This window comes from Callorhinus ursinus, unplaced genomic scaffold (assembly GCF_003265705.2).
Source record: "Callorhinus ursinus isolate GAN/ISIS: 27379988/994484 unplaced genomic scaffold, GSC_fseal_2.0 scaffold52, whole genome shotgun sequence".
Lineage (NCBI taxonomy): Eukaryota > Metazoa > Chordata > Mammalia > Carnivora > Otariidae > Callorhinus > Callorhinus ursinus.
In genome coordinates this window covers 8,718,470-8,731,879 of record NW_027397114.1, presented here as the reverse complement: position 1 = coordinate 8,731,879, position 13,410 = coordinate 8,718,470, and the positions used below count along the sequence as shown (strand labels likewise).

Sequence of the window (13,410 nt, the reverse complement as noted above, 5' to 3'; positions counted from 1 at the left end):
TACCTAAAGAGAATCTAAGAATTCCCAGGGGAAGGAAATTGAACCAGAAATCCTGTCCACTTATTTTTCAAAGGAATCCTCCAGTGATTCTGCAGGAGGAAGATACAGGTTCCAACTTAAGACACAAAACAAAAACTACCCCCCGGCCTCCCCCCCCCCCCCCCCCCTTTAACCTTGCCCCTCTTCTGTAGTTGGAAGTCCTAAATTTTAAACCAGGTCAGACCCTACAAGACAATCTAGCTCTGCTGTAAGGTCATAGAGGGCAGAGAATATGTTTCGACCATATTCTTTGTATTCATATAGAGAGGATATTTTTTGTCTCCTCGTCATACTACTGCAGCAAATAGCTCCTTGCACTGAACAACTGCTTGCTGAAGGAAAAACATTTTGTCCGGTTTTAGGGAACGTGCCTTGACCAATTCCTCCCTGTCTCTCTGCCCCCTTGGGCTACGGGACAGATAACAGGACTTTTGAATCATCACTGGAATAAACTCATTAAAGCCTTTCTTCATAACACCCTATCTAACTGAAAGTGGGCGAGAAGGGTAAAGGAAGAAAACAGAAAACAGATGAGCTTTGTTGTTCATCCTTACAAAGTTACCCTTCTGGATAGTTAGGGTGTTAGCTCACCTCTTTATTAAGTGTACATCACAAGAGAAAAACAACCAGGTCAGCAGATAATTACTCAGGATGTCTTTGAGCAATGTAGTGAGGCATTGGAAGATGCCCCAGAATGGGGCAGGATGGCTTAACAGAAAGCTTTTGGCAGTTGATCATGAATTCCTGTTTAGTGAGGGAACTAGCCAGGGGAGGTGGTGCCTAGGAAAGGGGCGAGTCTGATTCCTGGGGCCAAAAACCTTGGAGAAATTATTCCACCCATAAAACTACTTTAAAAGAAATTGGCGAAAGATGTTAAAACCCAGCTTTAGGCAGAGGAGGATGGTATGAACCCACTAGTTTTAAAAGATTGCAATATCCATATTTGCAGGTCCATATGGCAAGCTCACATTACTTCCTACAACTACCCTGAATTGAGGTCAGAAGAGGGAAAGGTGAAATAAGATAATATAACAATTTCTTTTTTAAAGTTATGGGTCAGTCTTATTCTTGGGTACTATTTTTTTAAAAAGGCTTACCTGCATTTTCTTTTTGATATACTTGAAAGTTTTCTTACTCTTGTTTTGGGTTTGTACCACAAATAAGGCTGTCCTGGTCCCTTAACCTGAGTCCAGAGGATCCTAAACCCTCCTCTTTGAAGACAAGCTTCTTTGATGATCTTCTCACTTTAGAATTTATTTATTTATTTATTTTTTAAAAAGATTTTATTTATTTATTTGACAGAGAGAGACAGCGAGAGAGGGAACACAAGCAGGGGGAGTGGGAGAGGGAGAAGCAGGCTTCCCGCGGAGCAGGGAGCCCGATGCGGGGCTCGATCCCAGGACCCTGGGACCATGACCAGAGCCAAAGGCAGACGCTTAACGACTGAGCCACCCAGGCGCCCCTCACTTTAGAATTTAGATTCTACATTCTACACCCTCATAGTTCTCTGGGCATTTTCCAGCTGACCTGTGGACAGTATAATAGAACTCATGTACACATGATCTGTATGTAGTATGATAATGTCTATTTTTTTTCCTGGCAGAAGTTAAGAAAAACACCAAAAGACATTTCATCCAAAGTGGAACCATATTTTCCATTAATTCCAGTAAAACTTGATTTGTGGAAGCATAAGCAGGAGGAATTGGGATAGGAAATTAATTATTTTTGGTTTTGCTGAAATGATTCATAGTTTTAAAAATGTGAACTTTTCCACTTTTAAAGAATTTAAGCATCAGCAGATGGGTTGTGGAGCTGAAGGGGTAGGGGAAGAGGTAGAGCTGGACAAGTGGAAATCACTTATCTTGGGTGATCAGCTAGGGTTTCCATCATCTTCAGTCTGGGGGCTCTAAAATACCCTTGGGTGTTAAGAACACAGCACAGTGAGGTCAGGAAGGCATTAGGAGGCAGGAAGCAGGTGGAAAAGGCCAGTTAGGAGGCCTTGGTCAGCAGCTGCAGGAGGGAGAGGCCAGCATAAAGGGCACAGAGGCGGGGGAGGGTGTCTGGGTCCCACGTGTACTGGGGGCCCGATCTCTGCACTTCGAGGCCACTCAGCCCCACTAGGGCCTCTGTGAGGGTCAATTCCTCTTCCCCAAGGGAGGAGAGCAGGTCGGGCTGCAGGGGGAAAACACCCTCTTTATCCTGTAGGAAACTCTGTTCCATTGTGCTCTCCACCTGCAAGGAACCAAAATAACATGAAAAGAAAGAACTGGAAACCTGTCCTCCTTTCTCCTAACTCATAAAAACCATGAAGAGGGCTACCTGTCTCTTACTATAACTCCTTCCATTACAAATCCATGTGGGCCTTATAACCACCCTGTACTGTGGGCAGCCCCCCCCCCCTTTTTAAGCCCTATTTTACAGAGGAGTGAATTGAGACAGACTTAGAGACATGAAGAGATTTGCTCACATCACTTGGCTGTGAAGAAGCAAAGCCCGGGTTTTCTGTCTTTTCAAGCTGAAAAACCCAGACAACTGCCCAGAAATTCACTCTTTTACTTCCAGTTGCGAAATAGCAAACAAGGGAGGACATGGAGACAAATGAGCTGTGGGCATGAGCCCCTGCCCTATGACAGACGCTCTCCAGGACAGACAGAGGCTCTCCAGGACAGTCTGTCGTTAGGCTAAGTCTGTATCTTTGCACTGGTTCCAGCTGACTCCCTCCCAAGCTCTCCCCAGCACCTGCTGTTTTCTCTCACCAGCTTTAGCTGCAAGGGTAGTATCTTTTTCTCCACTGATTTTATCAGCAGCTTCTGTTGGGCTTCACTTAGCTCTGGAGGAAAAAAAAACCCAGAGAAATGAACATATGGTGCTGGTGCAAAGGGGGACTCCAGACTCCAAAGAGGTACACTTCCAGAATTTCAGCATTAATTAATCCACACATTTATCCAAGGTTGAATGCTGCTCTATGCTGTGCACCTTTGCTGGGGGTGTCAGGTAAAAATCATACCCCTTCACTCAGGGAACTTGCAGGCCAGCGGAGAAGACTAAGCCATGTGCAGGGACAGTACAGGGTGTTAAGGGAGCGATAGCTGAGGGGTCTACTTTGGACTTGGCATTTGAGGGCAGGCTTTTTAAGGGGACAGACATCTCAGCTTACTCCTGAAGGACTAGAGAGTTTTTCTAAGTGGGGCAATGTTTCATGGAGAGGGAAGAAGAGAGTTCAGGGCAAGATGAGAAGATGTTACTCTCTGAAATTAAAGCTAACAAATTTCTATATAAAAGTGATGAGCTTAGGGACGCCTGGGTGGCTCAGTCAGTTAAGTGTCTGCCTTCAGCTCAGGTCATGATCCCAGGGTCCTGGGATCAAGCCCCACATTGGGCTCCCTGCTCAGCTGGGAGCCTGCTTCTCCCTCTCCCTCTGCCCTCCCTCCACTCCTGTTCTCTCTCACTCTGCTCTCTTTCTCTCTCAAATAAATAAATAAGATAATCTTTTTTTAAGAAGTGATGAGTTTAGCCATATGTAGAAATTTTAAATATGTGGCTGGTAAAGCTAGGGTTATTTCCCAACCTCTATTAGCAAGACTAGGCCACCTTCTCAGATTATCCAGATGAATCCTTGGGAAGGTAAACAATTTTTTAAATTTTTATTATTTTATTTTATTAAGGCAGTCTCTCTTCCCAATGTGGGGCTCGAACTCACAACCCCAAGATCAAGAGTTGCATGCTCTACCAAGAGCCAGCCAGGTGATCCTATAACCAATTTATTTAAATGTAGATATAAACTACTTTAACTGTGGTATAATTTGCCTGGCATGCATGCATGCATGCATGCATTCATTCATTTATTCATATATCTGGGAATTCATCCAGTGATTCATTCCTATCACCAAAAAGGTATATAAATGAAGACTTTATTCTCTACTTACGTGTTAGGGCTCCGAGGAAATACAGGATGCCACCCATAGCCTCCTTTGATACCAAGACATCTTTTGGGAGTGCCTCTAGCGTCACTTCATGTCCTTTGTCTAGAGCCCCTTCAAGCTGCGGGGAAAGGTGGGCAACTATTTAAGATAACACGGGTAAGGGGCCCAGCACAGTGCCTGGCACATCACAGTCTCTTGAGATGTGCTAACTATCTCTCTTTTCCTTGTTTCTTTTTCAAGGTGTCAAGTCCTGAAAAGTACCAGACTCCTGGATTTCTTGGTCCCTGAGCCTTGAACGCTGGGAAGGAAAGGTTCCAGTCCCCTTTCCAAGAAAGGGCCCTGCTGGCCTGCTGCCTACCCTCTGTCTGTCCGCAGGGAGCATGTGCTTTGAGGGAATCTGCCCTGTGTGCCCTTTTCCAGAGCAGTGGTAGTTGGGCAGGCTGGGGGGCACCTGGCCAGCCTCGAGGAAGACACCCACCATCAATTCTCCTGGCCGCTGACCACCTTCTATCCTGTCAGATCCCCTGCCAATTGCAACACCCACCCACACATCCAGCAGCCACCTTCCTCTGGGGCCTCACCGTGAGCTCCAGGTCCTGTAGCTCCTTTTTCCTCCCAAGAAGTTTGCTGAGGGAGGTGAGCAGGGAGCTTTGCCCTACCCGGCTTAGCTTCTTCACTTCTTGGATCTCTCTTTGAACTTCTTCTTTTAGTGTCTTGAAGTCCTCATGTTCCTCCTCTATTGAGACAGTGAACATGGTAAGCCAAGCACCCTCCATCCGGCAGCCTTCCCATTCAGCCCCTTTCTATCCCTGTGCTCTGCACCCAGCCTGAGCCTGGCCTCCCTTTCTTCTTGATCAGGGAACATGATTATGAAGTTTCCACGAGTCCTGACTCGTGGGGGATGGCCTGGGCAAGGAGGTGGAGCAGGACCCACATTATCATCTAAGCAGGCAGTTGATTCTCCCCAGGCTCCCAAGCCCCATCCCGTGACAGTAGATAATTGACTTCCCTTTCTCTAAGCCTCCAGCTTAAAGTTGAGAAGGAAAGTCTATTTCCCCTTCTTAGGAGTTATTCGACAAAGAAGAATGACTTTGGTGACTGAGTGAAGGCTAGGATGGGAGGGTCTTTATCCAAGGATGTGGGTGGATCAGGGTTATCTTGGCCTGACCCTCTAAGGGCCTGGCATCCTAAGAATATGTCCAGGGGAGTAGCTTCTGGAAGCTCTTAGAAGTGGCTCCAGTTGCCCAGTCCTGGGACCCAGCACTTGTCTTTCCCTCGCTCCACCCCATTGCCTCCATGCCAAAGTCTTGGGAGAAACTCAGAAAATTCCTTACCAGCATCAGATGCCAGGGTAAGGGGAGGGGGAGAAGAGACAAGAATGTATTCCTCCAATATGGTAGCCATGCCCAGGGGATGAAACAGTAATGGGGGTTAGGAAATATATCCTGTCTCCTGGGATATTTCAGCTATCTTAAGGCTACACTTGCTCCATTCATGGGAGGCAGGAATGGGGCAGGAGAGAAGCTAATGCAATGTGAAAAGGAGCTCCTGGATTGATTGCGTTGGCATCACTGTGATTTAGTGACTCATCCGTCCCGGATGCTGGGTGGCCGAGCAGCAGGTGTGCGTGGGACAGGTTACAGCTAAGGACGCCCTCGAGGTCAGAGGTCGAGGCATCAGACTACCTGGGTATTCTGTCCAAAGACATCCCCCCTGCCACCACTTTTTCCTAAGCTATTGGAATCTCTGCCATGTTTTGGGGACAGTTGTTTGCTGAGACCTGCTCTGTCATGTTCCCCGTCAGTCTTTCAGGGAAGAGAAGAAAAAGATTAGAGTTTTAAAATTCTGTGTCAAGGGGCCCCTGGGTGGCTCAGTCGGTTAAGCGTCCAACTCTTGGTTTCAGCGTCCAACTCTTGGTTTCGGCTCAGGTCATGATCTCAGGGTCTCGGGATTGAGACCCGTATGAGGCTCCCTGCTCAGCGGGAAGCCTGCTTCTCCCTCTCCCTCTGCCCCTCCCCCCTGCTCCTGCTCACTCTCTCTCTCAGGTGAATAAATAAAATCTTTAAAATAAATAAATAAATAGATAGATAAAATCCTCCATCAAAAAAGTTGCAGTGAAATGAGCAGAAACGGGCGCCTGGGTGGTACAATCGGTTAAGCATCCAACTCCTGGTTTTGGCTCAGGTCATGATCTCAGGGTCGTGGGATGGAGCCCCACGTAGGGCTCTGCGCTCAGCTTGGAGTCTGCTTGAGAGTCTCTCTCCCTCTCCCTGCCCCTCCTGCTTGTGCTCTCTCTCTCTCTCTAAAATAAATAAATAAATAAATCTTAAAAAAAAAAGAAATGAGAGGAAACACTTACCGGTGAACTTCTCCTCTGGCTTTTCTGAAAACAGAAACAATGTACATATGTCAGCATAAAACCTATTTGTGCCTTTTTATCTAGAGCGGAAGTCAAGGCAGCTTTATCAGTGATTATTATAAAAACATGGAGATTATGTTAGCTCATCCCCTCCCCCCGCCCCCCCTCCAATTTGGGAACACGCAATATCTCTCAGTCTTATTTCTGCTTCTGCTTCTGACTTCGGTCTCTTTCTGTTTCTCTGTCTCTCTAGGGCAGTATTTATGTGCTTCTGTCTGCCTTTCCCGAAGTCGAGGACAGATATTTTTATAAAGGGACTTGGGAGACAAAACGAGGGGCTCCTTGAGGGATTATATGTTATTAGAGGGTGCAGGATTTTAGCAGATGATGTCAGCGTTGGGCGAAAGATAGGGGAAGCGATTTCACTTACCTCCAGGAGGGAAGGTTTGCATGTTATCATTGTAGATATGTGGAATATCTGTAAGGTGCAAGAGAGGCAAGAGCAGGAGGACCCTTAAACAGCTGCCCACCTTCCTTCTCTATTCTCAAGTCCATGGGCTCCGCTAAGGGCTAGGTCCCTGTCCCCAAAGGCCCCACCGAATCCCCTGCTCCACCTCTGTTGCTGAAAGAACTCTCTTCTTCCTCTGTAAATCCTAGGACAACACTATTTCCTGCCTTGCATCCTAGTGCTGATATCTGGGTCTGTTTCCTCCATTGGCCCCAGACTTCTCGAGAGCAGAGCTGTGCTTGTTCATCTCCGTGCCCTTTTCCTCCAGCTAACGCAGTGCCCAGCATGCAGGAGGTGCTCAGAACCCAGGAGGTTCCTTCACTCCCTCTCCAGAGTAGCCCCCGCTGTTCTGTCCCTGGGCCACAATACCATACACTCCAGCACTCCTTCCCTGGCTTGCCGCCAGAGGGGACCAGGATGCCTTAGTGCTAATGCGGGTAATTCTTGTCTTGAGGGGAGAACATGCCAGTGTCTGCTCACCCCATTCTGCTTTGCCTTGGACCATCAGTTGTCTCACTCGAAAGGCCAGGATGCAGCCCTTGGGGATGGTTACGGCCTCCTTGTGGTTTATGGATCCCTAGGATCAGACAATGAAGATTCATGAACCGGCCGAGATTCTGAGACAAGGGGTGAGGGAGGGGCATGTGGAGGGGCAGGCCCGAGCACCTCTGGGGAGATAAGAAATTGGAAACCCTTCATTCGCGTTCCTGACTGCCTTTCCACCCAGTCTGGACTTCATGGAATGCACTTCAAAACCCTTCTGCATCATCCCTCTAATGGTGTGTATCTCTCTTCCTGGTTCAGACACATGAAGGAACTGGGCGGACCCACTCCATCACCTGCCTGGGCATCTCCGACCCACCTGAGAGTTTCCACAGGCCCCATTCCTTCTTCCTCTTCACCATCTGGCCCATGCTCATCTCCTCCAGGAAGTCTTCCATGACTAACCCTACTCTCAGTTCCAACTCACTCCTTGAATATTTATACAAACTAGGTTTCGGTATGTAGAGCACTACTTATTTACATCGAATCTTCAGAACCTGTATTCTCGGGGCTTTAACCTGTGTGTCTCCTCCATGAGACTGAGAACTTTTTCTGAGAGCAGGGATGTCTCTCTCCTGTGCACTGGGAACACCATGAGGGATGACCCACGACTAAGAGTTTCCCCTTCCCTGATAGCTCCCTGTGGCATCTGGCACAGGCATCTGCCCACACAGGGCACCCTTGACCAGAGAGAGGACTTGTGTCTGGCCGACAGGGGCCTGAATCTTGAAAAGCAGGAAGAAGGAGTGGGTCATTTTCAGTATCCTGGGTAGGCACTGATTGGGCAAAGTTAATGTGTTAATGTGGCCTCTAAGGAGAGGCCAAATGTGAGTGTGTGCATGTGTGTGTGTGTGTGTGAGTGTGAGAACCAAACCTGTAGTCCCAACGGGGCAAAGAACGGGAGGGAGAAGCAGCCCTCCGCCTTGCCGGCTCTCTCCAGAGTGACCTCCTGCACGGTCTCCACCACCTCCATGACCACATACAGGTTCTCCCCTCGGTCTCGCATCTCCTTCAGGAACGGGTGCTCGGTGGACAGCTTCCTGGGGCAGGAGACACGTGAAGGGATGGGTCAGAACCTCTCCCCGCCTGGGCCATCATGCCCTTCTCTTCTCCTCGGGCATTCGCAGGAGCTAGGCACGGTGGCGTTAGGGAAAGGGGTGAGGACTCTGGAGTAAGAGACCGAGGCTGAAGCCCAGATGTCCCGCTTACGGGCAAGGCAGCCACTCCGAGTCCGGGGAGCCTCATCTATAAAATGAGGATAATGACACCTCCCTCCAGGGGTGCTGAGAGGAAAACTAGGAAATCATCTGGCACGGCTCCTGGCCCAGAACGGCCGGCTCCTGGCCCGAACAGCCTCCCCCCGCCCCGCCCCCTGGTTGCTCTTTCCCCCTTTTCCCTCTGCCTCGGGGTGCCTTCCCCTCTCTTTCCTCCTCCCTGTTCTTAGTCCTGTTCCTCTCTCCTGGGGCCCTTTGTTCCCATCCCTTACCCTCTCTCTTGCTATTAACACCAGTCCTTCCTCCCCACTTGCTGCCATCCAGAAACCCGTCCTTGGATCTTGCCACTCCCTCAGATTACCAATCTGTTTCTTTCCCTCCCTTCACTGGCCAGTCTCTCAAAAGACGCGCCCATACACACCATCTTTACTTCCTCACTGTCCACTCCTAAATTCTTCATCATTTGACTTCCATTTCCACTCCTCGACTGAAATCCCGGTGACCTCGCACCCACCAGATTCACAGACCTTCCCTCACTCTGCACAACACTGACCCTGCCGCCCAAAGCCTCCCTGCGACGCGGTCTTCTCCTGGCTTCTGGTGCCACCGTGCCACCCCGCTTCGGCTCCCAGCTCTCAGCCTTCTGATTCTGCGTCTCCTGTGCTAGTTTCTTCGGTTCCTTCAAATTTCACGTTCTCTGAGATTCTGTTCGCAGTTCTCTGCTGTCTGGATTTCTAGAACATCCCTTCCCTGCAATCCCATTCCGATAGTTTTCCATCTTTATATGGCCGACCACCCCACAGGGATATTCACCTTGACTTCTCTCCTGAGCGCTGGGCCCTCGTTTCCAACTGCCTTAAAATTTTTCTTTTAAAATGAGATATAACTGGGGCGCCTGGGTGGCTCAGTCAGTTGAGCGTCTGGCTCTTGGTTTCCGCTCACGTCGTGATCTTGAGGTTGTGGGATTGGGCCCCACGTGGGGCTCCAGGCTCAGTGTTGGGGGTGGGGTGTCTGTTTGGGATTCTCTTTCTCTTCCTCTCCCTCTGCCCCTCCCCCCACTCGGTCTCAATAAATAAATAAATAAATAAAATCTTAATAAAGTAAAATGAGATAAAATTGACATATAACATCATGTTAGTTTTAGATGTACAATATATGCAAAGCAGCGTTGTTAACTGTGGTCACTCAGCTGTCTCACTGGACCCGCAAACTCAAAATGTCCAAAAGGAGCCCACAGTCTTTCTCTCCAAATACTTCTTCTAAAGTCTGTCTTCTTGTTTCTGTTAATGTCATCACTTGGGTCAAATCTCAGAGTTAATTTTTTAACATTCTCATATATTTAATTATTTATTTTTTAAAAAGTTGTATTTATTCAAGGCATACAACATTTTTAAAAAAGTTTTGTTTGTTTGTTTGTTTTTTAAGTAATCTCTATACCCAACTCGGGGCTTGAACTCACAACCCCAAGATCAAGAGTTGCATGCTCTTCCAACTGAGCCAGCCAGACGCCCACAACATGTTTAAATATACCTCCACACAGAGAAATGATTACTACAGTGAAGCTAATGAACCTATCTAGCTCCTCACGTAGGTACCATTTTGTGTATGTGCGGTGATCTACTCTCCTAACAAATCTCCAGTGGACAGTATAGAATTATTAACTGTAGTCATCATGCTATACGTTGGATCTCCATCAGCGTCATCCCTGACAAAACCTTCTCCCTCAACCTGCAATCAGCTGCCAAGTCCAGGCCATTCTGGCGCCCCAGAGGTGCTCCAGCCCTGCCAGCTCCTCCCTCTTTATTCTGACCGCTCTTCCCAGCTCCGGTCCTCATTTTGCATCTCTGACGGACAGTGGAATGGTGTCTTGCCTGTCTGCCTGCTTCCAACCCCTGCCTCTCATCCTCTGGCTGCCATACTTCCTCCATCTGGACAGATGAATCACGACACACATCAAGGCATCCTTGGGGGCCCCCTGAAGCCTACGGAACAGTTCCACATCCTTGACCAGGCACCTGGGTCCTCCATGATCTGGGCCTTAGCCTCTGCTTCTGACTTGCTCCACTCCTACCTTTTCTGCTCCTGCCAAACCAGCTCTTCATGCTCCCTAGAGGTTTTGAGGTTTCTCACCCACGTGTCTTTGTAATGTCCATCTCCCAGACCTTCATGTTCGATTTCTACTCGTCTTTCAAGACCTGGATCATGGGCTGCCTCCTCCGTGAAGTTCCACTTCATTTCCCCAGCCAGAAGTCCCTCTAGCCTGCCACAAAACTCAGGCAAAGTCCTCCTAGGCACTACCTCTCACCTTGGATTATAGTTACTGTTGCACAGATTTTTTTTTTTTTTACAACTCCTGATTGCGAGGTTCTTGGACAAAGATGTTCCAATGCACCCCGGCACCTAGTGGGGTGTTTTGCACTCCTTTGAGGCTGTATGAATGTTTACAGGGTGACTTTCCAAGCACCTTAGCTCTTCCTTCCTGCCTCACTTCTTTCAACCACTACTTAACTACTTAAAAGTCAGTTCCCCTGGCAAGCCCAACATCTGAGCTGCCCAGCATCGACATGGCATCTGCCACACCCCTTGTGCTGCGGGGGCAGCATTCCCAAGGGCTGCCTGGTGTGTATATATGGGACCAGGCAGATGGCTTGATTTATGGGAGCTTAGCTGTGGCTAAGCTTCAGTAGGGAACAGATAAGACCCTTTCCCTTTTATACATTCATAGTTTAGGAAGGAACCCTAGAGATTTTCATGGAACCCCATCATTGTTCAGGAAAGAAAACTGAGGTCCTGAGAGGAAAAGTGACTTTTCCAAGGTCACACGGAGAGTTAATGTGAACATACTCATCCTTGTGTGTGTGTGTGTGTGTGTGTGAGAGAGAGAGAGAGAGAGAGAGAGAGAGAGAGAGAGAGCAGGGGGGTGGTACTGGGAGTAGTGGAAGGATGGGGGGAGGGAGTGGTTAGGGGATGGCCCAGATGTACCCATGGGCCAGAATGGTCATCTTTTTTTTTTTTAAGATTTTATTTATCTATTTGACAGAGAGGGAGAGAGCAAGCAAGCACAAGCAGGGGGAGCAGCAGAGGGAGAGGAAGAAACAGACTCTGAGCTAAGCAGGGAGCTTCATGCAGAGCTCGATCCCAGGACCCTGGGATCATGACCTGAGCCGAAGGCAGATGCTTAACCGGCTAAGCCACTCAGGCGCCCCCAGAATGGTCAGCTTTAAGAGCTCTCCTGTGATGACCCTATAGGTGAAGGTCAGTGTGAGGGCCCTGCCTTTTAACTTAGGGCCCAAAGCACCCTTTCCAAGCACCAGCAACCCCATCCTGGCAGCCCCCCAGCCCTACCACTCTCACCTTTCCTGGTGCAAGGTCTCCAGAGCCTTAGGGGCCACACTGAGTGTCTGGACCTCCAGGGTACTGCTCCTGGACAGCCCGGCAGTCCCCGTGACCTTGACTGTCTTTGGCACATCCACCTCTCCCTCCACTCGGGCATCCAGCATATTCTTAAAGCTAAAGTTCCCAGAGTCTGTTGGATCTGCAGAAGAGAGAAGATGAAAGGGGCCAGGCTGAGAGGCCTCCCTCTTCCCCTCCCTCCTGGGAGAACTTTGGGCTAAGTGACACCAAGCCACATCGGGGCAGAGGGAGCTTTGGGTTCCTCCTTGTAAGCCAGGGCCTGGGCCCCATCCTTCGAGAGCGCCGGAACTGACCTGAAGGTGAACTGCCAACTTCAAGCACATCCAGGAGGGTGTAGTCAGTGCGGACATAGCGGGCACCCCAGAAGAGTGTGCTCTTCCTCTTCCGCAGCACCAGGCAGAAAGGATGGAAGCGCTTGAAGTCTATGAGGCTGTCAAGGGGTGTCAGGTCCCCTCTAGGGTTTAGCTGTCTGGCCAGGGCCCGGGTGACATTTTCAAAGATGGTCATTTTCTCTGTGGGGGTGGAGGGAGACAGGATAGTGACAAGTTGGGCAACCAGGACATGGTAAGGGCCCTGGCAGAGAGAGATCACCTGGCTCTGGGGGAGGGCGTCCCTTTAAAAACGCCTGAACTCTCGGAGTATCGGGTCCGAAAACAACCAAAGGAGCCTCCACTTTCTGATGAGGACACACAGCCCCAAGAGCTGAGGCGACTTGCCTGAAGTCACGCAGCTGGTTAGAGAAGCCAGACCTTCCCTGTCAAGGGCTCTTGGCTCACCCCTCCTTCAGGTTCCTCATGGACTTGGGGCCTGGCTGGAGCATTTCGTGAGTGAGGGAAGTAAAGCTCCTCTCATACAGTTCTGCCCACCTTGTCTTCCCCAGAGAACGCTCGCAGCCAGGACCGGGGAGGCCAGGGAGGCAGGCAGCCCCCACTGGTGCCAAGGGCCTGAGGAGGCAGACGCGGTTCACCTGCCCTAGTTGCCCCTTCTTTGGGTGGGGGTCACTTCCCTGTACCTTGTACTTCCCTTGTGCCCACTTCCTGGCTCCTGGCTCTGAACAGACCCACTTCCCTCCAGGTGCCACCCAATACACCCAGGCCTTTCGATCTTTGCCTTGGCTTGTAGTACACTCCCTCCCAATCTAAAGAATCCCTATTTACCCTTTAAGACTCAATTTGGGTCACCTCTTTTGTGACTCCTTTCTCACTCCCTGTCAGGCAGCTAGTGAATCTATCCTGTGTCCCCAGAGCACTTTGTGCGTGCCCTTCTGAAACACCTGCAGCCTCATGTTGTTCATGTTGTTATGATCTGTTCACCTGACTCTCGCCTACTCGACTGTGGCCTCCCAGAGGGCAGGAAATGAGTCTTAGCCATCTCTGCAGCGTTGGCACCGAGCACAGTGCCTGGTGCAGG

General features: G+C 49.5%; 1 protein-coding gene across 1 annotated transcript; it reads right to left on the bottom strand.

Annotated features, from left to right (window-relative positions):
* Positions 1–1,344: 1,344 nt before the first annotated feature.
* On the bottom strand, positions 1,345–13,193 carry GSDMA (gasdermin A). The gene is made up of 11 exons (XM_025859450.2): positions 13,158–13,193; positions 12,294–12,512; positions 11,941–12,121; positions 8,247–8,412; positions 7,310–7,406; positions 6,752–6,799; positions 6,322–6,345; positions 4,544–4,698; positions 3,966–4,080; positions 2,796–2,869; positions 1,345–2,271 (listed from the first exon to the last, which is right to left on the bottom strand). The coding sequence occupies exons 2-11, from the start codon at positions 12,505–12,507 to the stop codon at positions 2,029–2,031; spliced, it is 1,317 nt and encodes a 438-aa protein (XP_025715235.1). The 5' UTR covers positions 12,508–12,512; positions 13,158–13,193; the 3' UTR covers positions 1,345–2,028.
* Positions 13,194–13,410: the final 217 nt, after the last annotated feature.

What these genes read in the sequence shown, in the direction of transcription:
- GSDMA (XM_025859450.2), bottom strand. Translation starts at nt 12,507, where the DNA reads ATGACCATCTTTGAAAATGTCACCCGGGCCCTGGCCAGACAGCTAAAC. An exon ending in AGTTGGCAGTTCACCTTCAG is followed by an intron (nt 12,122 to 12,293) that starts GTCAGTTCCGGC and finishes TCTCTTCTGCAG; the next exon opens with ATCCAACAGACTCTGGGAAC. An exon ending in GCAAACCTTCCCTCCTGGAG is followed by an intron (nt 6,346 to 6,751) that starts GTAAGTGAAATC and finishes TTCTGTTTTCAG; the next exon opens with AAAAGCCAGAGGAGAAGTTC.